The 25722-nt window shown below is 38.8% G+C and overlaps 1 protein-coding gene across 4 annotated transcripts in view; it reads left to right on the forward strand.

The window, feature by feature from the left end:
• The window catches only part of UNC79 (unc-79 homolog, NALCN channel complex subunit), a 246911-nt gene that overhangs the window by 146616 nt on the left and 74573 nt on the right, over positions 1–25722 (forward strand). For 2 of the 4 annotated variants that reach the window (XM_029239763.1, XM_029239762.1), the window contains exons 21-27: positions 4282–4463; positions 6193–6394; positions 7190–7369; positions 16730–17016; positions 19615–19797; positions 20369–20531; positions 23725–24942. In XM_029239763.1, coding sequence (XP_029095596.1) covers positions 4282–4463; positions 6193–6394; positions 7190–7369; positions 16730–17016; positions 19615–19797; positions 20369–20531; positions 23725–24942 — 2415 coding nt within the window. Of the gene's footprint in view, positions 1–4281; positions 4464–6192; positions 6395–7189; positions 7370–8832; positions 8899–16729; positions 17017–19614; positions 19798–20368; positions 20532–22992; positions 23143–23724; positions 24943–25722 lie in introns of all 4 variants that reach the window. The other 2 variants (XM_029239759.1, XM_029239760.1) reach the window with 2 other exon arrangements.

Below are 25722 nucleotides of genomic sequence, written 5' to 3' on the forward strand. Positions count from 1 at the left end.
CTTGTTTACTCTCAAATGGGTCCTGGCTTGAATAATAAATTATGTAGTCACCTAATAGGTTACTTGCATTTGAGTACCTGGGAATGTTTGTTAAAAATGCAGATTTTGGGGCCTCATCCTAGACCTACTGAATCAGAATCTCAGGAGGTGAGGCCAGAAATCTATATTTTCTAACAAGTTCTCCAGGTAATTCAGTGAAGTTTGAGAAGCTCTGCTGTTGTACTCTTGCCATTGGAGCATCAGTGACCAAATCTGGTGCAGTGATGGGTATAATTCCTACTGCTTAGAATGGCAAGTTCCCAGAGGAACATGGTAAGGAAGGAATTGGGATGTGTTCCCTTAGTCTTGCATCTGCTGGTCTCACTGTCACCCTAATCTGCTGGCACTCCCGTTCTCGGGGGCAGCAAGCAGGGTTGGCATAGCAACCTGTGCCTTATCAGAATGGTTTCATATATTTTAGTGTCTCAGAAATTTAGCAGAGAAATGGAACTTCCATCAGGTGAGTTAACTACTCTACTTTGAGTTCAGTTCCCTAATAACTGACCCCTTCAAAGAGTTCCTGCTTTTAATGCCCCATGAATCCCAGGGGCTGGCTTATTTATGTGATAGCACATAATGTTGTATGAAATTAGAGTAAAACCTTCTAGCAAAAGTCTGCATAGCATTGGCCACATTTTATAGGCATTTGAATACAAATAAGGCAGGTAAATATTTAACTATGCTCTTTCATTACAATTTAAGGATTAGATTATTGCCAAATTAATCTTCTGAATCACAGCTCTGATTATGTTGCTTTTCTACTCAAAAAATTTTAATGGGTTTTCGATGCCCAGAGAATAAAGTTCAGACTCCTTAAACTGGCGTTCAAAGTTTTCCATGGTCTAACTGCAAGTGTTTGCAGCCTCATTTCCCACTCTTCTTTCTACGTATACCATTGCTATTTCTCCATTGCCTCCTGCTTCCCTTCATCCATGTGTTGGCCATTCTGTGCTCTCCATCTGAAACCCTCTTCTATTCAAGGTTCCATTTAAATGCCACCTCCCAAACAATGATGAACAACACAATAAATGACATTAAAAACTCTCTAGAAGGAATCAATTGCAGAATAACTGAGGCAGAAGAACGGATAAGTGACCTGGAAGATAAAATAGTGGAAATAACTACTACAGAGCAGAATAAAGAAAAAAGAATGAAAAGAATTGAGGACAGTCTTAGAGACCTCTGGGACAACATTAAACACACCAACATTCGAATTATATAGGGGTCCCAGAAGAAGAAGAGAAAAAGAAAGGGATGGAGAAAATATTTGAAGAGATTATAGTTGAAAACTTCCCTAATATGGGAAAGGAATAGTTAATCAAGTCCAGGAAGCGCAGAGAGTCCCATACAGGATAAATCCAAGGAGAAACACGCCAAGACACATATTAATCAAACTATCAAAAATTAAATACAAGGAAAAAATATTAAAAGCAGCAAGGGAAAGGCAACAAATAACATACAAGGAATCCCCATAATGTTAACAGCTGATCTTTTAGCAGAAACTCTGCAAGCCAGAAGGGACTGGCAGGACATATTTAAACTGATGAAAGGGAAAAACCTACAACCAAGATTACTCTACCCAGCAAGGATCTCATTCAGATTCGACGGAGAACTTAAAAGCTTTACAGACAAGCAAAAGCTAAGAGAATACAGCACCACCAAACCAGCTTTACAACACATGCTAAAGGAACTTCTCTGGGCACGAAACACAAGAGAAGGAAAAGACCTACAATAACAAACCCAAAACGATTAAGAAAATGGTAATAAGAACATACATATCGATAACTACCTTAAATGTAAATGGATTAAATGCTCCAACCAAAAGATATAGACTGGCTGAATGGATACAAAAACAAGAGCTGTATATATGCTGTCTACAAGAGACCCACTTCAGACCTAGGGACACATACAGACTGAAAGTGAGGGGATGGAAAAAGATATTCCATGCAAATGGAAACCAAAAGAAAGCTGGAGTAGCAATTCTCATATCAGGCAAAATAGACTTTAAAATAAAGACAATTACAAGAGACAAAGAAAGACACTACGTAATGATCAAGGGATCAATCCAAGAAGAAGATACAACAATTGTAAATATTTATGTACCCAACATAGGAGCGTCTCAATACATAAGGCAAATGCTAACAGCCATAAAAGGGGAAATTGACAGTAACACAATCATAGTAGGGGACTTTAACACCCCATTTTCACCAGTGGACAGATCATCCAAGATGAAACTAAATAAGGAAACACAAACTTTAAATGATACATTAAACAAGGTGGACTTAATTGATATTTATAGGACATTCCATCCAAAAACAACAGAATACACTTTCTTCTCAAGTACTCATGGAACATTCTCCAGGATAGATCATATCTTGGGTCACAAATCAAGCCTTGGTAAATTTAAGAAAACTGAAATCATATCAAGTATCTTTTTTGACCACAATGCTATGAGACTAGATATCAATTATGGAAAAAAATCTGTAAAAAATACAAACACATGGAGGCTAAACAATACACTACTTAATAACCAAGAGATCACCGAAGAAATCAAAGAGGAAATCAAAAAATACCTAGAAACAAATGACAATGAAAACACGACGACCCAAAATCTATGGGATGCAGCAAAAGCAGTTCTAAGAGGGAAGTTTTTTTTTTTTTTTTTTTTTGCAGTACGCAGGCCTCTCCCTGTTGTGGCCTCTCCCATTGCAGAGCACAGGCTCCGGACGCGCAGGCTTAGCGGCCGTGGCTCACGGGCCCAGCCGCTCTGCGGCACGTGGGATCTTCCCGGACTGGGGCACGAACCCGTGTCGCCTGCATCGGCAGGTGGACTGTCAACCACTGCACCACCAGGGGAGCCCTATACATATTTTTCATATTCTTTTCCATTATGGTTAATTAAAAATAAGTGAATCAGTGAATTTATTGAATAAATACTGTATGTACTAGTTATCATGGGAGCAATACAAAGAGTGTAAGAGCAGATTCTTGCCCTCAAGAAGCTCCTAATTTAATTGATGAGATCAAATATAAACATGTAAGAGGTTAAGAAACTATAACAGTATAAATATAATTCAAGACAACAGAAGATAACGGTATAGATATAATTCAGACAACAGAAGATATGTCATATAGCTATATATGAACACACAAATGCCATAGGTAAATGAATAGTATTTTTGCAGGAGTTCGTGGGATGAAAAGGCCACTCTAGGAAGTCAGAGTGACTTTACAGAAGAGTAGAATCTCAGCAGCAGACTCTTTAAGGATGGTAGAATGTCAATAAGCAGAAAAGAATAGAAAGAATATTCTATCTAGGCTGCTGGAACAGCTTAAGTAAAGTCCTGAAATGTCTTTGCATGGAACTGTATTGCTTCACTATTTATTATAGCTTTTTATAAAGCTATGTTTAAAGAGTGGCTGGAATAATTTAATATAGATGTGCAGAATAATGGTACATCTGTTTCATGGAAGAAATATGTGGCTTCTATAGCCCCAGGAAGACTGGTTGTCATATCACTTCATGACATATTAAGGGCTTAGAGCCAGCCCTGGTGGGCACGTCTCACATCCCTGTGTGGTCTGCAGAACCTCTATAGAATGGACAAAGATATGAGCATGGAGGCATTTTGAAAAGTTTGAAATGTGGCTGAAAGTTAAACAAAGGTAAAGACCATTAAAAGAAAAGAAAAGAAAAGAAAACCCAGAACTAAATCAAGGCTGCCTGACATAAAAATACTACACTGCGTAGAAACGGTCTCTGCCGCACAGATAAAATGGAACACTAAAGAAGGTGGCACTAGGGCTTCCCTGGTGGCGCAGTGGTTGAGAACCTGCCTGCCAGTGCAGGGGACACGGGTTTGAGCCCTGGTCTGGGAAGATCCCACATGCCACGGAGCAACTGGGCCCGTGAGCCACAACTACTGAGCCTGCGCGTCTGGAGCCTGTGCTCCGCAACAAGAGAGGCCGCGACAGTGAGAGGCCCGTGCACCGCGATGAAGAGTGGCCCCCGCTTGCCACAACTAGAGAAAGCCCTCGCACAGAAACGAAGACCCAACACAGCCAAAAATAAAAATAAGTAAATAAATAAATTAAAAAAAAAAAAGGTGGCATTAGAATTTCCTTTTGGTATTTAACATCAGTGTAGGGGGGCCCAGAGTTAGCTTTTTCTCTGTGGGCTCATTTCTCAGACCGTCTAAATAAATGTCAATTTTTTTTTGTTCTCTGCCTTTGACATTGCAGTGGAAAAAGTGGCTGTAATTTGTAGATTTCTGGATATTCATTCAGTGACCAAAAACCACCTGCTGAAGTACTCCCTGGCACACGCCTTCTGCTGCTTTCTGACGGCTGTGGAGGACGTCAACCCAGCTGTGGCTACGAGGGCTGGTCTCCTGCTTGACACCATAAAGAGGCCAGCCTTGCAGGTGACGTCCCTCAGATGTGCATTATCTGCTCGACTCCCCTAATTCATTGAGTAATTTGTCACATAAACACACAGAATACTGATGATGATGGTAACGGTGGAAACGTTTACATTGAGAAAAGCATCCCAGAACCACACTGTATTAACACATCTCTTGTTTTTATTTGTTGATTCTTTCTTTCCAGTCTTTGTCCCTATGCTGCCATCGCTTCTGACAGATGTAATTATTGTATAATTTTGTGTGTGTGGCAGATTTTTAAACTAGGTTGGTTATTTTATACCATTCAGCTGGCTCCTGGGGCAGAAGCCCTTGTCACTGAGTCTAGATGCAAAGAGAAATCAGATGAATTATGATATAAACCAAAGCAAAACAAGAGATGGCAAATATACTACTGAAATGAAATACCACAAAGTAAAATCAAAGAGACATGAAATATGAGACCTGGAGAGAGTTGTTTATTTATCTTATTTGGCACCTTTATTTTATACTTGAAAAAACCAAGTCTCAGAGAGATAACGTGACTTTTCAAAGAACACAGAGTGAATTTATGGGAGAACCAAGACTAGAACCTCTAAAGTCCTGATCTACTGTTTTTCCACATTGGCACCTGATTTATTATTATATTGTTATTATTAAAAGTAATAATAATGGCAAGAACTAACATTTGTCAAACAGGTATTGTGTTTCCGGGGCAGTGTATTAGAAGTGTCCCATCATGCATTACTTCATTTAATCCTCACAATAATATTGTGTGTGTTCCCATTTTACAGATAGAGAAGTTGAGGGTTAGAAAGTTTAAGTAACTTTTTCAGAGTCACACGGCTAATAAGTGGCAGCACAAACTCAGGTCTGACTCATAATAATGTCCATGTTCTTAATTGTGTGTGTGTGTGTGTGTGTGCGTGCGCGCACAAGGTCTCCCAAACCAGTGTAAGAGCTTCTCTTGTAAAAAAGACTAAGAAGAAAGGGCAAACTATGCAGAATCTGCAAAATTGTAGAGCTCTGCTGCTTGTGGACCCATACCTCCCCATGTAAAAATTCCCAGTTGTCTTCTGGATAGTCCTTCTGTGTTGGTCTTAATAAGACAAGGTAGTTGTATGTCTAACCCCTGCTCAGGGCTTGGAACATAGGAGGCACTCATTAGATGAGAGTTGAATGAATTAATAGCATAATTGGGTGAATTAGTTTTAAAATTTCATTCAGAAATTTTAGATTTAGAGAAATAGATGCTCAGTCCATTCCAACTTGGGTTTCTTAAGATTCTATGTTCCACTCACATTCCAAGAAGACAAGATGACTTTCCTTTCTTTTAGAATCATGGAATTTAGCATTGAAAGGGAATTTAAAGACCATATTCTTGTGTATTCTAAAATGTAGTTTTGGAAGTATGCTTCTCTTAATAGAAAGTAACAGACATTAAAGAAAGAAACACTGGTCTGAGGGTATTTGGATTAAGTGGTTATTATTCGATGCATCAGAAAAATCAATAATATACATTTAGCTCAGATTTCTGAGTCAAAATTCAAGAGATATTCAACAATTAGGAGAAGCACCTCTTCTGCGTTTTTTTTTTTTTCCCTACCAAAAATGCAATCAAAGAAGATTTCAGTTGAATCATTCTTCATTGTAAGCATGGATTGAGGAGGCTGCCTTGTTTCACTGACTTTGCTTGGTGTATTTACATCTGACTTTCCTTTTTTTTTTTTTTTTTTTTTTACCTTTTCCCCAGGGTCTGTGTCTTTGTCTTGACTTCCAGTTTGATACTGTGGTTAAAGATCGACCCACAATATTGAGCAAGCTTTTACTCTTGCATTTTCTTAAGCAAGATATTCCTGCTTTGAGTTGGGAGTTCTTTGTCAACAGATTTGAAACGCTTTCTTTGGAAGCTCAGCTACATTTGGATTGTAACAAAGAATTTCCTTTTCCTACAAGTAAGCAAAACAAAGAACTTGCTTTAAACAGTCACAGTTCCTATTCTGGTGCTTGCTGGATAAACAGAAGATACTCTGCATGTAGTTTAATTTCCCATTATGGAGGATGCCTTGATTTCATGTACTCAGTTCATCAAATGTTTATTGAATATCTACTGTGGTAATCTGCAGGTTAACTATTTTCTGGCATTCCAACATCAAAATTTTTCTCATTTAGGCACTTCCCTGGCGGTCCAGTGGTTAAGACTCCACGCTTCCAATGCAGGGGGCATGGGTTCAATCCCCAGTCGGGGAACTAAGATCCCACATGCCACGTCGCACGGCCAAAAAAAAAAATGAAAAAAAACCCTCATTTATTCGAGGACCGATGAGAACTATTTGTGACTCTGTGTTCCTTAAATATTATTCAACCATCATGTTTGTAATGTCCGTGAGCAATTTTGTGAGATATATTTGCCCTTTGTAAATTTACTCTTCCATGCTTAGTAATCAGTTACCTGGAGCTCTAAATAGATGGAGGAAAGACTTTGGTCACTCAACTATTTATCCAGTGATAACAAAATTAGATACTTTAATCTTATGGTCTAAACAGAAAAATGATAAACGATAGTCAAAATAGGTAATAGCCATGATTTTTTAATATAAGGCTTATCATAGAGGGAGATAGATGAATAAGAAATGTATCCATGGAAGATGACTTTTAATATTGAAAATATACACAGATGGATTGTTTCAAACTACTTGTGTAACATAGCGAGTTAAGGAAAATGATCACCTCTAATTCCTTTTGCAAAGCTATCACTGCTGTGAGGACCAATGTCGCTAATCTCAGTGATGCAGCATTGTGGAAGATCAAGAGGGCTCGTTTTGCAAGGAACCGCCAGAAGAGTGTGCGTTCCCTCAGAGACAGCGTGAAAGGGCCCGCGGAGTCCAAGAGGGCGCTCTCCCTCCCTGAGACCCTAACCTCCAAAATCCGTTGAGTATCTTCTTCCATCCTTCCCTTAAATCTGTTTGATGTCTTTCTGAGGCTGACATGTCTTGTTGAATGTTCACAGACAGTAGTGTATTTAGCAAACTGAGCTCCTTCAGCTGCATTGGCCTTCACATTCCCTAGAGGGTCCCCTCAGGTGTGTCAATGCCCTGGGTGGCTTTTCCCGGTTGCTGGTGAAACAAATCCCTGATCCAGCAGTAGATTGTTTTGAAATGTAGAAGGCAGTAAATCCATTGATGCATGGCATGAGACGCAGGAGAAGCGTTTGCTCCTAAGTCCTAGAATATGAAAGTTTCCACCACCACCATTATAACCTAAGACCTTCCTGGATGAGACTTTGTCAAGACCCATGGCAACTAAGAGGGTAGAGTAGAACTTTGGGGAATGCATTTTCTTTTCATGCATGACAAAGCCAGCCAAGAAGCTCCTAGAAAACCAATAATAATGGTGTTTTCAAAAAAGAAAAAACAGGCTGATAAGAAGTTGAATTTCTGCCCAACTTCACCAGATAATTTATAAATAAAAACAAACATCATTGCCAATTAAAAAAAGACCATATATACTTGTTTTCTAAAGGTCTTTTTTTTATATTGCACTTTTAAAGAAAACAAAAAATTACCAAATGACTAGATGAACTGTAATGATTAGCAATGGCTCATGAATGACAAATAATTAAAAATTCATAACTAAATCATCATATTAGCGAATAAGTACATTAAATATAATACTAACTTGTAATCATTTATTAAATGATTTAATTTTTAAATAATGTCATGAAGTTAATAAAATAACACCATAAAACATATTTTTTTATGCTGTCAGAAGCTGAAATGTTTGCTGTTTCATTGACATTTCTTAGAAGTCAGCTTTATGTAACATAACCATTTTTAATCATAAATATGATTTTATTTTGGTTATTGCATTTCTCTCTATTTTATGACAAGCTACGGAAATGTGGTATTTTAAACTTTGGAAGAGTCAATGAAAGCCCTTTAAGCAATCAATGACCCAGCTTTTCAGGGAGCAAAGATAATAACAGATGGCCATTTAAGAATAATCTTTAGCATTGCTAGGCCCAGTGAAACTGCATCAGATTCTAGAAACCAGTACCTAGATTCAATAAATTACAATTTCGATATGAATTTCCCAGCTCTTTTATAACCTAACTAATCAGTTTGGGATATAAAGTTTATTTATTGTTATTTCTTGTTAATTGATTCACATAACAATTTTGAAGAATAAGAATTGAAGTAACATTGAAGGATGTTCTTTAGATTCAAAGAAAGCCACAGAACTTCTGTGACGTAAACATCTTGTATGTGATGTTAATTACAAATACGAAAACTAAACTTGCTCCTGCTATCCAGTACAGTTAGCACTGAGTATGTTTTCTAGGCTCAAGTTGTTTTTAATGCTTATTTAAATAGAGTTGTTGTTGATTTTTAAGCTGTGAGGTTGACCAGGCATGAGCAGTCTGCTCCAGCTCTCGGTGGGACACCCGAACAGATGCCAGGTGGGTACTTCTGACGTTGAAGGGCCGTGTGCAAGTGTCTATCACAGGTGGACAAGGTAAAGAATGCGGTGTCTCTAACTGGACCAGAGTGATGTATTTAGGATTTGAAAGCTCGGAGGGTTTTACCCCTTCGAGATGCTCAAGTGTTTGAGCCCCTGACATGACAATTCTTTCCAACTTAAAATTGGCAGATGACTTTTGATCCTGTTAACTTATGGTCCAGTAAGAAGCATCATGTTACCTGAGTATGCACTTTTCCCCCGAGAGCCAGTATGACTAGAACTATACCTAGTACTTATATTTGTATGTGTTTTTACACATACAAATATTATGTTCATATATATCTGCTCTAGGAAAAACATTTCATTTACATTTTAAAAGGTTATACATTTGAACCACCATCATTCACTCATCCCCTTAGCCATTTCCGATTCTTTGCAACTCTTACATGCATTTCTGTCTCTCGAGAAAGGAGGATTTCCATTGTTTAGAGGACCATGGGATCATATTCTGCTTGGTAGAGTGTAACTGTCCTTTGACGTTCTTGATAGATTAACTTATCATGAAGTATCTTAAGGGTTGAAGGGACGCTGGCGAGCCTGTTACAGACTGAATGTTATCTACACACATGATGCCATACTTGCTGGGAAAATTGTGGAGGTTCTGAATACCTGCTTATTTGTCCAAAACAAACCTGGTAACTACCACCTATGTATCATGCTATACAACGTTTGGCTTTTCATCTAAGAGTAGTTTTAAAATAAACTTTTCAGAATGGTACCGATACTCTCAGAAGGAGAGTATTTCAAGTAAGGAGACTTTCAAGAACGTGTTGTAAAAACGATGGTAGAAAGAGAAGCAGTTAGGCGTGGGAGACGAGGGGAAGAGGGAGAGCCCTAAATACTATGAATGCAGATGGCAGATGTTGGCCTAAGTGCATTTTTGCTTTTAAAATTGATGAGAAAAGGGGAGCACACACTTGGCAGAGTCCCTCTACCTTGTTTTGAGCATCACTCGGGCCTCAACTGTGCTGGGATTAAAAAAAAAAAAGAATAAAAATAAGAATTTCTGATCCTGAGCTTCATTTAAAATGTGAAAATATCCATTTTCCCTTCAGTTAGATCTTTTTGAGATTGGTCTTATGCAATTTCATAAGTTACCTTTATCTTACCCTGTCTTTTCTTTTTGTCTTAAGGCTTAGTTGAAAAGCTAGTCTTTAATTATTATTATCCATTTTAACAATCCAACCGTAGGAGTTCTCTCACATCTCTTTGGAAAAACATGTACATATGTTTCTTGAAGAAAAGCCTTTAGGTTTCTAACTGTCCCATCAAAAGTGATCAGATGGAAAAGGGGCAGATAACAGTATTGTTTAAATTAAATATAAAGCTAATGCTTCTGGAAAGATAATTACATGACACCACCATAAGCAAAACTTGCTTAGATTTGGAAACAGGTGGCTCAGCTTATAAGGCAATTTCAAACTAGGTTTTCATTTTTGCATTATTATTTACTGAACACTGAGTGTTTTAACTTGGAAGCAAAGATACGCCAGGATAATCACAAGATTGTACAGAGTGGTTTAAGATAGTAATTAAATGGAAACCGCAGACCTTGCTATTTAACGAACATGCTTTTGTTTGGTACAAGTAATGAGCTCCTCTGTGCAACACCTCTTATTGATCAGGCCTGAAATAAAGCAGGTGTCCTTTAATTATGCAGCAAGACTTAATTTTAGTTGCTGTTTAGGCTGAACTTTTGGACACTGGATTTACAGTTTATGGCTCTCTGATCTTAGCATTTATATATTGCCCACAGCAAATTTTGCAGCAGAAATGCACTTGTATAGGGGGTAAACTCTGCAAGGCTACTGAAGAGTTGCATTCCTCTGTGACTTTTTTTTTTTTTTTTTTTTTTTTTGCGGTACACGGGCCTCTCACTGTTGTGGCCTCTGCCGTTGTGGAGCACAGGCTCCGGACGCACAGACTCAGTGGCCATGGCTCACAGGCCTAGCCGCTCCACGGCATGTGGGATCTTCCCGGACCGGGGCACGAACCCGTGTCCCCTGCATCGGCAGGCGGACTCTCAACCACTGCGCCACCAGGGAAGCCCCCTCTGTGACTTTTATGAGTCAAATCAAAGGCCTTTGTGCATATAAGTAAAATTCATAGACTGTCATAGCTGAAACCTTAGAGATATGTTAACATTATCATTTTCCAGAAGAGGAAACTGAGGTTCCCAGAAAGGAACAAGTTTCACAAGCTTTTTGGTGACAGATCTGGGTCTCAAGCCCAGATGTCTTGATCTCTCTTGCAAGGCATGTGTGGTAATGCTAGCAGGAGCTCAGCACCTTCATTAAATCCCAATTGATGAAATATACAATTTTACCTGCTGGTTTGAATTTGGTATAATTATAATTAGATATAAGCTGTTTTTTCACTGATGCTGTGAGAACCAGGAATTCTTTGCTTTTGGTGATTCAGAACACCTGTTGAATCTTAATTGAATATAATGCAGCAGTTATGGTAGGTTACCATTGGACCGTACTGGAAAATTGGTATCAACCCCATGTGATCATGGGAAACTTAGTTATATCTTCTTCCTCATCCCCTGGGATGAATAATTAAACAATAGTAGGTATATAATGTTAATAACGGCAATAGCACTTTATATATGTATAGTACCTTTTTATAAAGAGTGTTTTTAATGCAAATCATCTAATTTCGATTTCACAACAACTCTGCATATACATAAAGTATTATTTTTTTTTCCACTTTACATACAGACAGGAAAACTGAGGTCCTGGGGGACTAAGTAACTCTGCTTATATAATTTGCTCATGATCACATATAACTAGTTAGTTAGATAGAGACTGATACTTGAGTCCAGGAGACTTTATTTGCTTTCTTTCCACTACAGCTTCTTCTCAATAAATTGGTCTTAGGGTGTCCCTGCCTTGGGGTACGTGAGGACACCAGTCTTATCAGGGAGCTGACTTGGGCGCTCAAGCTCCAATGTGACTTAAGCCCATGAGTGTCCAGACCAAAGGACCTTTCCCGACCAGGACTTATAGATTGGTCTAGAGCTATCCTAATCCCTAAAGGGACATATATACTTTCAATTCTACTCCAGCCTGCAGAGAAATCTTGAGATCTCTTGGTCTGAATTTGTGTCAACAAGAGAAGGTACCCAGTACTGGGTAGCACTGGTAAAACTCTCTTGTATTTCCCGCCTCCCTCAATGTCCAGCCTAGAATTCCAAATTACTTCTCTTTGGGCTCTCTCTTTCTAGAGGTGGTTTACATTTCATGTCTTCACTAACTTGCAAAATGCCTATTGATCATTAAGAGCCAATAAATCAAAGAATTCAATTGTTTTTATAGGAATGACCTTGATTGAAATGATAGTTTCAGAAAATGACAGTTTCTATTGACCAAACACTTATTGGGCACCTGCTGTACTAGAAAATATGAAGAATGTAAAGATACATCAGAAATTCTTGTACTCTCAACTTGCTTATAGTCAAGTAAGGGAGATAAAGTATGAACATAGGTGAACTCTCATCTCGTGTGAAAGTGGTAGTACTACAGGATCGTTCACGTCAAATGCAATGGGAGGAGAGCTGGAGGGAACAAGGAAGGTTTTGTGGACAGGTGACTCAGCCAGGCCTAGACAGGTGGATAGGAGGTAAATGCATGGTGATAGGATGTGGGATAGGAGACGCAAAGGCAGGGATGGGGAGCACATGAAGCTATGCAGCTAGTAACCGGCCCCAGCTTTACGGCCCTCCTGTGGCTCTGTGCATACAGAACAGAACTGCTGTGAACGAAGCCTTAAGTTGTTTTAGTGAGCCACGGAGACCAGTGAGGCAGTGTAGTTAGAACTACCAACATAATGCGGACTCATTTATAGTGCTTGATCATTGGTTTCTCTGGACCAAATGCAGAGTAAACTCATAGAAACTTCCTTCCACTACCTAATTGTCACTTGTCGGCTTGACAGAGGGGTCAGTGAGTCGATTTACACAGAGGAATGTTCCCTATTTCCCTACCCACTTCCTTGCTGTTTGGGGACTTCATCAGGTTTTTGCCCATGTAGAAAAGATATGAAATATTTATTTGAATTCAATGCACTTTAAATATATACGAATTATGAGCATCTACTATATATCAAACGGTGTCCCGTATTCTGTGAGGGATGTAAAACTGGATAAGACATAGCACTTGCCTTCAAGGAATCTTTGTTCTTACAGGGGAAATACAGCAAATGGATAAAAAAAAGAAAGTTCTGCCTCGCATAATAGTTATTTGCCACATGAGAGTTGGGAAATGCTAAAGGAAATTTTCCTGCACTCTTTCCCACCCATCTTCCCTCCTTTCTTGTTTTTGGAGATGTATAGATTTAGGGACCCCAGTTGCTGAGAGGAGGGTGGGCATGTTAATAAGAATGGCTTCTGGGGACCAGATCCATAGGATAAAGTTGGGGGTGCGGGTGGAGGACCACCGTGCAAGGTGAAGAGAGCATCACGAGCAAAGACACCAAGATGGGAAAAGGCTGGCTCCGTTCTGAGATCCAGGAGTAGCCCCGTGTGTAAGACTGTGGAGCATTTAGGGTGGAGCAACAGGAGATAAGTCTGGAAAAGCAGATCCTGGTCCTGCCTGGTTTCACATCTTCTGAATAAATAAAACTGTATTATACCGTGGCGTTTCAATCAGTTGTGCCACTCTGTGGACAGGTCATGATGGACCCGGTCCATGTTAAAGTGAGGGTAGGAGTAGCTCTGCCCCCATGATAATAAAGATTTTTACATTTTTCTTTACAAAAATGATAAAATCAAATCCCTTAACCTGTTAAATCTCCATAGTTAAAACAGATATAGGAATTTCACAGACTAGAATTCAAAAGGAAGTGTTTTAATTGTCACATTTAGAGAAAATATTATAGGCATTTAGTTTTAAACTGGAAATTTTATATTTTTTATAGATAACTAAAATAGTAATGTTGTCTTTATCCATAAAGAAAATTTCAGCTTTCCTAAGCTCATTTTTCTTAGGGATTTGATTAAGGTAACTTTTCCTGATGAAGAGTGGTGTCAGTCACATGCTTACACTATTTTTAAAGAAAGACAATATACAAAGCATAGACTTGCAAAGCCCACACTTGGAGGGTAAATTATTGGAATGAAAAGAGATTTCTTTCACTTTATGTAAAAAGTTCCATTAACTAGTTCTTTTTTCAGTACATTTAATGGTTTGTGAAAGATCACTCATTACTGGCTATTCAGGGAAAGCAAAGAGCAGCAAACTTAAAGCTAAGCACTGCAGATCGATGAAGATGAATCCAAAATGAGGATGGGCCCTTTGTGAAATGATACTTAGTCATTAGGAAAATATGATTTGATGGGAAAAACTAAGGTTACACACTTTTAAAATGAATGTCTACTTGCAGTGGGGCGAAGAGATTTGAAATATTTAAACTTGAAGCCTGATAGTTTATTTTCTAGACTTGAACTAGATAGGAGGAAATAGGGAGCCGGTGTCCTAGCTGGGCCTTGTCTGGATCTCCCTTTCTTCTGTTTGAGTCCCCTAGACTCTCAGGGCTAAAAAACAAAGTTGCATCTCCTTCTCAATTCCTCCTCAGTTCCATTTTTAACTTTGGAGTCAAGCCAGTCTAGACTTGGAGGTGGCTGAGCAGGGCTGAGTGATACATGCTCTCCTAAACCTTGCCCCCCAGAGCTAAAACGAATTGAGGAATGAAGCTATATCATCGTAACAGCCATTGCTTGCTGCTACAATAACACTGAACCCTGCAGGTAACCTAGATTCTCACACTTGTCACATTCTTGGCCCAAGCTTGCCCAGAGCAATACCCTCCTGCTAGTTGTAAAGTAATACTCTGATGGAAAAAAAAAAAATCAAGACTAAATATTTTTCAATGCTGAAAAGATAGTTCTTTAAACTTTTAAAATAAGGATTTGGTCTGATCTTCTATTTCAGACATTTAATTTAATTATAATATACAGTAATGCTTTACATTTATGACCTTTTGTGAAATAGGGTGTTCCACATGAATTGATTTTTTTTCCTGATGGGTCATGCATGCCTCATAAATAATGATAATAGTAACAATTTATTGACCACTCTCTGCATGTGAAACAGTGTAATAAACAAATCCTTAGGTTTTATTTGAATAATTTTTGGTTAAAACTTCTCTAAAGTACATTGCATACATTTATTCCTTCATGAACAGGCTCTATGAGACCGAAAAATGTTGTTAATGTCCGAGGGTCATACTGAAGTTTGTTAGGTGGTTTCCCCTATACTAGAGGTTCTTAGACTTAGTTGATTCTGCTGCCTCTTCACTCATTGTCAACTATCCCATCTCAGTGTATCACTTTTGAAAAGGTCAGCATTCTTCTGATCATCTTGGGAAAACTAGACAACCAAGCATGTAACCTTATGTGCAGTTCTAAACTAGTAAATTCAGAATTTGACATTACCTTCATGCCACTACTTCAGAGAAAGTGTTTAGGCTTGAGACAGCTAATTTCTGTGGTCCCCAAGAAACATTTCTTCTATCTTGCTTCTCTTGGCTGGTCCTAGAAGATTGAGATTTTTGCCAAATTAATTGAGGCGTTAAAGGATATAAATTACTACCTAGCTCTTGGTTGTATCCTGCATGCCATAATTAAAATGGATAGAATCAAAGTTTGGTTTGTAATGATTTGTAACCAAAGCTTGTCATCATTTAGAATGTTTCCTCTCAGGATGAGAGATGAGAATGCTGGTGTGTGGGTCTAACCCACCAGGCAAAAACTTTGTTTCCAATTTAGAAATTCTCATGTGGCTTGTCAAAGGAAGGACAAGAATGCATATAGGGTATTTTGAATAAGGCCCAAAACATAAACATAAATATGGAAGAGCAAATCTCACTCTTCCTTCCCTCAAAGTCCTAAACTAAACCAGATCAGAAAAGGCAGAAAACAAGGGGAGACAGGGTATAATTTCTGACTTTGAGAAATAACAGAGAAAGTCAATGTCAGGAACCTACTCAGATATAATTATTTGTTAGGTTAAGAGTAAGTCAAGGGCTACGGTATTTTTTCTTTCCATGTGAACTTTCAGCTCACCTTCATGTGGTGTTTTTCTCTGTTTTTAAAAGTTCATGCTTCTTTCTTTCTGTCTGTGCCCTCCCACCCCTTATATGTTTCTCATTACATACAGCAGGGCTTATAATTTGCTGTTTCTAATTTTGACTATATCATTCAGAGAGTGCACACTGCTAATACCTTAGAGTTTGGAGAAGAAAACCTTTCTTTTTGCATCAGCTGATATTTGAACATAACTGAATTGAGATTATAATTTAGACAAAATAACTCAATGGATGTTTTAGTCGCTCAGTAGATTTTAGGAAAATGGTTTTTGTGGTTATTCTTACACGCTTAGTTTACAAAGCTGGAAGGGAAACTTCTCTTTATTAGTGAGGATAAAACTTTGCCAAGATATTCAAAAATGTGCTAAATGCAAAGTTTGTGTAGGTATTTGTCTTGCTGTTTGAAGATAACTTTGCTTTATAGTGTCTCCTTATTTTTTGCATTCCCTTATTCTTCCCAAATCACTTGGTCGTTGTAATTTCCACCCTGGGACCAGTGCTTTGCTCAGTAGGCCATATTGTGCCTTTAAGTTTGTCTAGAGCAGACCTTTAAATATTTAGAGGCTTTATCGATGTAAAGAATGAAATAGGGCGCGATGGTGCTTCATTGATCAGTGAGATTTTAGTGTAAACTTACCTGTGGGGGAACCACCCACTGATGGCCTTTCTTGTACCGACAGGCCAACAGTCCCCTGAGAATGACAACACCATCAAGGACCTGCTCCCTGAAGATGCTGGGATCGACCACCAGACAGTGCACCAGCTAATTACAGTGCTCATGAAGTTCATGGCCAAGGACGAGAGCAGCGCCGAGTCAGACATCAGCAGCGCCAAGGCCTTCAACACGGTCAAGCGGCACCTGTATGTCTTACTTGGCTACGACCAGCAGGAAGGTTGCTTCATGATTGCACCTCAAAAAATGCGCCTGTCAACTTGCTTTAATGCGTTTATTGCAGGAATTGCCCAAGTAAGTGTAAGCTTTCAGGAGTCATGCCGTTAGGCTTTTAGTACAAACAAGTCATTAAATTCCATTTAGCTGATATTGGTTAAGTGTAAAGTTTTGCACAAGTTGCTTTATTAGGCAGGGGTACGTGGAGGACATCAACAGCCTGATATCATAAAGGGAGTTGGGGATTTTGGGGGGGTAAAACATACAGAAAACAGCATTTTAATCTTTTTTTTTAACATCTTTATTGGAGTCTAATTGCTTTACAATGGTGTGTTAGTTTCTGCTTTATAACAAAGTGAATCAGCTATACATATACATATGTTCCCATATCTCTTCCCTCTTGCATCTCCCTCCCTCCCACCCTTCCTATCCCACCCCTCTAGGTGGTCACAAAGCACTGAGCTGATCTCCCTGTGCTATGCGGCTGCTTCCCCCTAGCTATCTATTTTACGTTTGGTAGTGTATATATGTCCATGCCACTCTCTCAGTTTGTCACAGCTTACCCTTCCCCCTCCCCGTGTCCTCAAGTCCATTCTCTAGTAGGTCTGCATCTTTATTCCCATCCTGCCCCTAGGTTCTTCATAACCTTTTTTTTTTTTTCGATTCCATATATATGTGTTAGCATACGGTATTTGTTTTTCTCTTTCCGACTGACTTCGCTCTGTGTGACAGACTCTAGGTCCACCCACCTCACTACAGATAACTCAGTTCCGTTTCTTTTTATGGCTGAGTGACGTTCCGTTGTCATTTTAATCATTTTTACGAGTACAGCTCAGCGGCAGTAAGTATATTCACATTGTTAGGTAACCATCACCACCCTCCATCTCTAGAACTTTTTCATCGTCCTAAACTGAAACTCTACCCGTTAAACAATAAAGAAGTGTGGAAGTTTTGTTTGTAGGTGTTTTTTTTTTTAAACCGTCTTCCTTTCTTGGCTTCAAGTGGAGAGTTGAGTTAATCGTCCAACCTACTTCATGTCACCTTATCATCATTGGCTTTTTTCATGTTTCTCTGCTACTTCTAACTGCTGTATTATACATCATGGTATATACATTTTCCATGATTTAACTATCCACTCCCCCAGTGATGGACACTTACATTGCTCCCAACTCCTCACCACCCCATACAGATCATCAATGAACATTCTGTACGTGCACCTTATTCACCAGTGTAAGAATTCCTTTGGGATATGGGTCCAGGAGCAGACGTAACAGATCATTGGGTATATATATGCCTACTTTGACCAATGTTACGAATCTCACTGTCCGAAATGGCTGTCCCAATCTGCAAAGGGTGTAGAACTTGGGGCTAGAGAGAAATGGATATGAATTTCAGCTCTGCCACTGTTATTAACTCTTAAGCATCCTTGCTTCTTTGCTCACTGGTAATAGATTTTTGGGGGAAAGATTAGAGACAACATATTGCAAACGCCTTAATCAGTGCCTATCTCATGGTAGGGACTCAGTGATGGTAGCTGTTATTATTTAGCTCAAATAGATCGTTAATATAATGAACACAGAGAAGCAAAGGGGGAGCAATATGTATGTCTCTTGCTGGTGTTGATAACTAGATGGATCTTCACTAATACTCAGCTGTCTATGATGGAGAGAGAATACATCATTTCAGATACCAAAGTTTACCTCCCTTCCTCCCTCACTTCTCTCTTTCTATATTCACATTATGCATATTTATTTTAGATATATAAGAAAAAAATTAAAATGCAAATCTCCAGGAAACCCATGACAAATATAACTTACTAACATTTTGGTGTATGTCACTGGCTCCAGATTTACATACATTCATATATACATGCATACACACATATGTGTGTATATGTATATGTGCACATATTTTTTTGTAATAATGGGATCATTTATACATACTGATATATGTATGTGCCTGATGTGTGTATGAATATGTATATATATACATATATGTATCTTTTAAACCTAAAATTTATTATGAAGTTCATATCACGTAAATAAATTTGTACCATGTTCCATTTAATGGCTACACAGTATTCTGTTGTCATATAAACAATCTTTTATTTAATTCCATATTGTTGAATATGGAGGTTGTTTTCAATTTGCGGTGGCTATAATGCTGGATATCTTTATGCATACATCTGGGAATGCCTGTCAGATTATTTCCTTAGGATATATTTAATTGCTGTATTAGAGGCTATGTGCTTTTTCCTACTTCTGAATACATGTTTCTAAATTGCTCTCCTGAAACGTTGAGAAATACTCTTGCTAGTGGTGTCTGAGAATGCCCATTTCCCTACATAATTACCAATACTATGTGTTTTCATTGATTCTAGTTTAATTCTAGTTAATAGTTTAATAGGACATTTTAAAAGATAAAATTCATTTTCAACAGATAATTAAGTAGATAAATTAAATAGTTAAGTAGATTAAAACTATTTAAGTTACAAGTTATTAAATTTCTTGTGAGCTAGGATTTTTCCCCCTCTATATGTACTGGCCGTTACTATTACTATTTTGTGAGATACCTGTAAAATATTTCTCCCGTGTTTTGATGGTTCAAAGTTTTCCTTTTGGCTTATAAATGCTCTTTATAGTTTTCCTTCAGTTATTACGTTTTTTCCTATTTCAGGTTATGGACTATAACATTAATTTGGGAAAACACCTTCTCCCCTTGGTGGTTCAGGTGCTCAAATACTGCTCTTGTCCTCAACTACGGCATTATTTCCAACAGCCACCTCGTTGTTCTCTCTGGTCCCTAAAACCTCACATCCGGCAGATGTGGTTGAAGGCCTTGCTTGTCATCCTTTACAAGGTGAGTTGCTGTAGTCACTCATTTTTTGGGTGGAATGATTCTCTTAGAGAGAACATTTAAGAGATCTCTGTAGGATAGTAATTTGACCTTCAGAGGAAGATGCATGATACACAATTAGTGTCGAGAAGTAAAGAGCCGTTGGAATGAAAATAGAAATGTAGACCATGCCAGTGTATACTCCAAAATGCTTGAAGCAAAATCTGATGAATATTGATCAATAATCTCTCTTTATGCTCAGAACCTCATATCTTATCTATATATTAATTATTATGTCAGAAAACAAGAAAACTATTAAAAATTGTATTCATACACCAAATGTTTATGCCAGGTAATTTTCTTGAAAGGAATTATAACTACAAAATGGCATGCGTTGCCATCCATGATTTGGTGCAAGAGGAAGGGAATACAGTCCCTTGTCAAAATAAGGCCATGATAAGAATTTATGTGTCTGCTTTTCTATATTTTTATTATACCCAGAAGAGACTGAGAAAAATATCTAGCAAGATCGAGTGGAAAAATTTACCCTTCAAAATAACCGTTTATATTTTTCTCCCTCCATTTCATTGAGCAGTATCCATACCGAGACTGTGATATCAGCAAGGTCCTGCTGCATCTGATTCACATAACAGCCAATACACTCAATGCACAGTATCATAGCTGCAAGCCCCATGCCGCGGCAGGACCTTTGTACAGTGACAACAGTAACGTAAGCAGATACAGCGAAAAAGAAAAAGGTACTTTACATATCTCAATTCTATCTCAAACTTAGCTTGCATACGTAATACATTTCTGGACAGTGTTTCTCTTAGATGATAGAGGAGCCCCCCCAGATATCATTCTGGAGTCAAAAAATGACCTACTGCTTCATTAATTTTCCAACTTTCCCATGAATGTTGCTGCTTTCATTATGTAAAATGAACACTCAAGAGAAATAATTGATATGCTTCTAAAGCCCCCTTCATAAGAAATCGTGTTTTGTAAAAAAAATTGTCTGCTGTTTAGTTAAGGAGGCTTTGTAAACCTTTTCCTATATGTTGGAAACATCTTGCTTTGGACTGTGAAGTAAATCTTGGTTGGCACTCAGTGGAGCCATAATCTTGTCCATCTCTAGTTTGCTCCTGACCTTGTGCTCGTAGATTTGAATGGAGCCTAAATTTGCTGAAGTGCTTTTTCCTAGCCTCCTTATTCAATAAGAATTAATTTAAGGCAACTGAAATGAAACATTTTTGCTGCATAGGTTTAAATTATTTCCAGTATCAACACTCTTTATATTGATAGCTTTTCGGCAAAGGAGGCAGTAGAATGAAACTTTAGATAAACTTCCAGCCTGGATGTTTTCAGGTGAGAGCTTAAGAGCCAAGGTGTGTCTTTAGTGCATGTTGCAGGGTGACTAGACTTGTAAAAGGTGACATCATCGATCCAGTCCTGGGAGAAAGCCAAGTGCCCCGTGGCCCTTTGTGGTGTTAATAGATTCCTTTTTGGTGGGACTGCTCTGGAAATGTCTGGATAGGAGGGATTGGAGCCAGTGTTCCACTTGTTCATTTATTGCCAAAAGGTCCAAGAGCCTAGGTTGGCCAGAGATAGAGCTGTCAGAACTAAGTTCATTAAGTTCTGGTACCATTCAGGTCCTTCCTGAAGAATATCTTAGGTCCTAGTTTCTGGGAAATTAGACAGATTCAGTTGAACTATAGATGTCGTCAATGTGGGCTCAGTATTTGGGCCAATCCCAGATGAACCTTTCTGGATGGGAGGAGCCATCTTGAAGTCTTTCCATCTCTCTCATTCAGTACATTTTGAGAATTATTTCCAAGTTATGTAAGGGAAGTTACACAATGATTTCTTCGAAAAACTGTATTTTTCAAAGGAGAGTATTTTTAAAAAGGAAATAAATTAAACAGATCATTGTGTTGATAGGCTTCCTCATCACCGCAGAAGTTCGCTGGGAGTTTTGTATCCATTTTGATCATTAACGCTTATTTTTTTATTTGACCAAAAAGATTATTATGATTACTTTGTCTAACATCTACTGCTTCAAATTTCATTAACTTATAGAATCTTGTGTTTTAAGACAGGATCGGTCCTTAAAACTTAACCCTGTGCTGGTACTCCCCTTATACTCAAGAAGTCTTAAATAATCATAATCACACCTGAGGCTCATTTTGTCAGACAGGTAGATATAAATATAGGCCAAATACTATGATTTCAGTGATGTTCAACTTGAAGAGTAGGTTAATTCCATTTACTGTGGTATTAAATGCATTTTTGTAGCCTTTTCTCTTGCTGCTTTGTACATGGCTTTGGCTTTTCTAAAGGATGCAAGAAGAAAATTTATTAAGTGGACTTCATGGGTTGCAAAATAGCAAGCTTTTCCTCATTACTGTGTTTTTGGGTTTCTCTTTGATTTAAAAGTAGCCAAATGTGGATAGAAGAGAACATAGAAACAAGCTTGATAGGACGCTAAGTGACCAGTTTGTTTATGAGGCCTCAGGACCATAAGAGTCAAAGATTCTTTCTGGGATTCATAATAGCTACCTGTGGCAAACTCTTACTTTAATATGGGGAAATGTTATTTTCTGTTTTCTTTTTCCTTTGTTTATCAGTCCATAATCATTTGTGGAGCTTTTGAGATGACTGGTGGCTTTTCTAAGCTTTTTCTGTGTGTTGTGTGTTTCATTGCCAAATGTAGAGTACAGTATTTTGCATTCACAAAGTTTAAGGTGCATGTACTGCTAGGCTGTGTCTATGCCAGTTCTCAAATCCCAGGAAGGCATATATTTTTGGAAGGGGCAAGATCCACTCATTTTGTTTAATTTTCTTTTGCCAAATCAGCCTGAAAATTCACCCAAAGCAGGCACATTTAAGGAGTGTCCCAGATTCCTGACGTGTATTGGTTATCTGGTTTTAAGTACATTGGAAAAGTTTTCCCATGAAGGTCCTATTGGAATATCGAGATGCCTGTCTTGAAAATGCTGCCCACTGTGACATGAAGCATGAGGGGCAAACTTGTAACAGTTGCTCTGTTCAACGCATGAATAATTTGACACCTGAATGAAATGCCAAGCCAGGCTAGACTTGGGCTGGTTTAGAACCACCCCAGGCTGTGTTCCATAATGCTTTCAATGAAATGCTTGTGTAGATACAGCCTAAGAGAGAATAACCTCTTAAGTGTAATTTTGACTTTCTCTCCCCAATTAGAAGAAGATAGTGTTTTTGATGAATCTGATATTCATGATACACCTACTGGACCCTGCAATAAAGAGTCTCAAACTTTTTTTGCAAGATTGAAAAGGATAGGCGGCAGCAAAATGGTGAAATATCAACCGGTTGAGATGAATGTTCAGAGAAGTATGAATTTTTTCCTCTTAGTAGTTTTATGCAGAAATGTTGTACTCTACCATTTTTTGGGGGTGAAATCTCAATTTTATTATGTTATTACACATTTTTAATACCGTTGATTTGATATATATGTATGCACAACCAGTATATATATATATGCACTTATATATATACGTGAATTGACAGATACATCATTAATGTCATGATCGTCTTAGAGGGCCATCGCTTGATTTGATTTGTTGCAAAATGTTTGCTTCTCTTCCACACAATTTGAATAAAGTTTCCTAGATCCACCTCAGCCAAAAGCGATCCCCTCTCCTGTGCACAAATGAACAGAGCTGAGGAATTATCCCGAAGCCCGATTTCAGAAATAAGATCTTAAACTGCCTTTTGGGGTTCTCTCATTCCAAAGTTTTCTGGGTTTTGAAATTAGAATGAACCTTATGAAAATTTGGCCAGGAGGTCAGTTTTACCTTCTGGTAGAGCTGGGATTATGATTATGGTCGATGCCAATTGTATGCCCAAGTTTGAGGGGAAGAGAAAGGTGAAATCTCCAAGTACAATAGTACTAGCTTTTTCTGTTTTAATCAGGTGAAATAGAACTGGCTGAATATAGAGAAACGGGTGCATTACAAGACAACATTCTACACTGTGTGAGAGAAGAAAGCATTCAGAAAAAAAAGCTGCGCTCTTTAAAACAAAAATCTCTTGATATAGGGAATGCAGACTCCCTCTTGTTTACGCTAGATGAGCACCGTAGGAAGTCCTGCATAGACCGGTGTGACATAGACAAGCCTCCAGCCCAAGCTGCATATTTCATGCAAAGACAGCATGACCATGGACGGTCTAGACAGAACTCTGCTACGAGGTCTGACAATGCCGAAATCCCCGAGAACCCGGCTCTGGAAGGTTTTCAAGAAGCTCGGAGGCCTGTAATACCAGAAGTTAGGTTAAACTGCATGGAGACATTTGAGGTGAAAGTGGATTCCCCAATAAAGCCTGCTCCCAAAGAGGATTTAGATCTGATAGACTTGTCCTCAGATTCAACATCTGGGCCTGAAAAACACTCCCCGCTCTCAACATCGGACAGCGACTCCCTTGTGTTTGAACCTCTTCCCCCTCTCCGAATAGTAGAGAGTGATGAAGAGGAGACCATGGACCAAGGGGACGATGGTACCTCTGGTAAGGATGCTGCTTCCTCTCCCTCCATCCGCAACCGCCCCTCTGTCCTCAGCCTCAGTACGACGCCCCTCGTGCAAGTAAGCGTGGAAGACTGTTCCAAAGACTTTTCTTCTAAGGACTCAGGAAATAACCAGTCGGCGGGTGACAGGGACTCCCCTCTCATAGCTCTGGAAGACCCCACGGACTCCGAAGAATTATCAAAGCCTGAGGAGCTGCAGGGGTGTTCCTGTGGCAGCCCGCTCACGCTTAAGCAAAAACGAGACCTCCTTCAGAAGACGCTTGCTCTCCCTGAGATGTCACTGGACGATAACCCTGAGCCCAGCACTGAGGAAGGGAAGCCCGGTGGGCTGATGCCAAGTTCAGGGGCAAAAACTGTCCTCCTCAAAGTCCCTGAAGATTCGGAGAATCCAATGGAAATTGAGAAGCCAGACGCCAGTGCTGAATCAGACGCAGAACAGAACCCTGGAAGGAAGGCAGAAGAGGAGGGAGCTGAGGAATCTGAATTTAAGATTCAGATTGTCCCCAGGCAGAGGAAACAGAGGAAGATTGCGGTCAGTGCCATCCAGAGAGAGTACCTTGACATTTCCTTCAACATTCTAGACAAATTGGGAGATCAGAAAGACCCAGGTGAGCGCGTCTTTCTTCTTTCTCCCAGCCTTACGTTCAAGTTTCTGCATTTTACTTGTTAGGGTCTTGGTGCTGATACGCATCAAACTCTAAATTTTAAAATGTCAAGGAATGACATTATAATTGCTTCATTATCACCCTGAACCCTTCCTGCTTACTGGAGTGTGTTGGATTCAGATGTGGTTCTATTGGCTCCATAAATGTTTCTGTATTGGTTGTTTCTAAACTCTGCACTCAATTCTTGATCATCCTTGACAACAAGAGGCAATGATTAATTCATATCAAGACATTCCAAGTATCATTTTCGTTTTCCTCAAACAGCAAAAGTCATTAATTGAATTCTTATTGCTTTCTTTTTTTTCCTGCTATACTTTAGTGAATAATGATACAGCTAAAATATCATGAAGGGCTAAAATAAAGCAGAGTGCTTGGAATGATTAAGAATTGACTGTATAGTCATTTAGGGTCTATACTGGTTACATATTCTAAGCAAGTATCAGCAGTCTGGCAGACATTGTGTGCCCTCAGGAACCAAAAAGAGCCCAGTTACAACCTAGACTCTAATCCATGGTCACCAGTTGATGGTGAAGTTGTTATAGTACGAGCACTTCCTGCCTCAAATGCTGTTTCTTGTGTTTCCTTGGAGGCACTGTTTCCAAGAAAGATTAACTTGAAAAAGTGACAAGCTGGTAGTCCACCTCATCCTAAAACACAGTTCTCTGCTCTGTTATCATAATACTGATCAGAATGTTGCGTCATTTCTCAGCCCATATTTTAAAA

This window comes from Monodon monoceros, unplaced genomic scaffold (genome assembly GCF_005190385.1).
Source record: "Monodon monoceros isolate NGI ecotype Baffin Bay Population unplaced genomic scaffold, NGI_Narwhal_1 Super_Scaffold_21, whole genome shotgun sequence".
Taxonomy (NCBI): Eukaryota; Metazoa; Chordata; class Mammalia; order Artiodactyla; family Monodontidae; genus Monodon; species Monodon monoceros.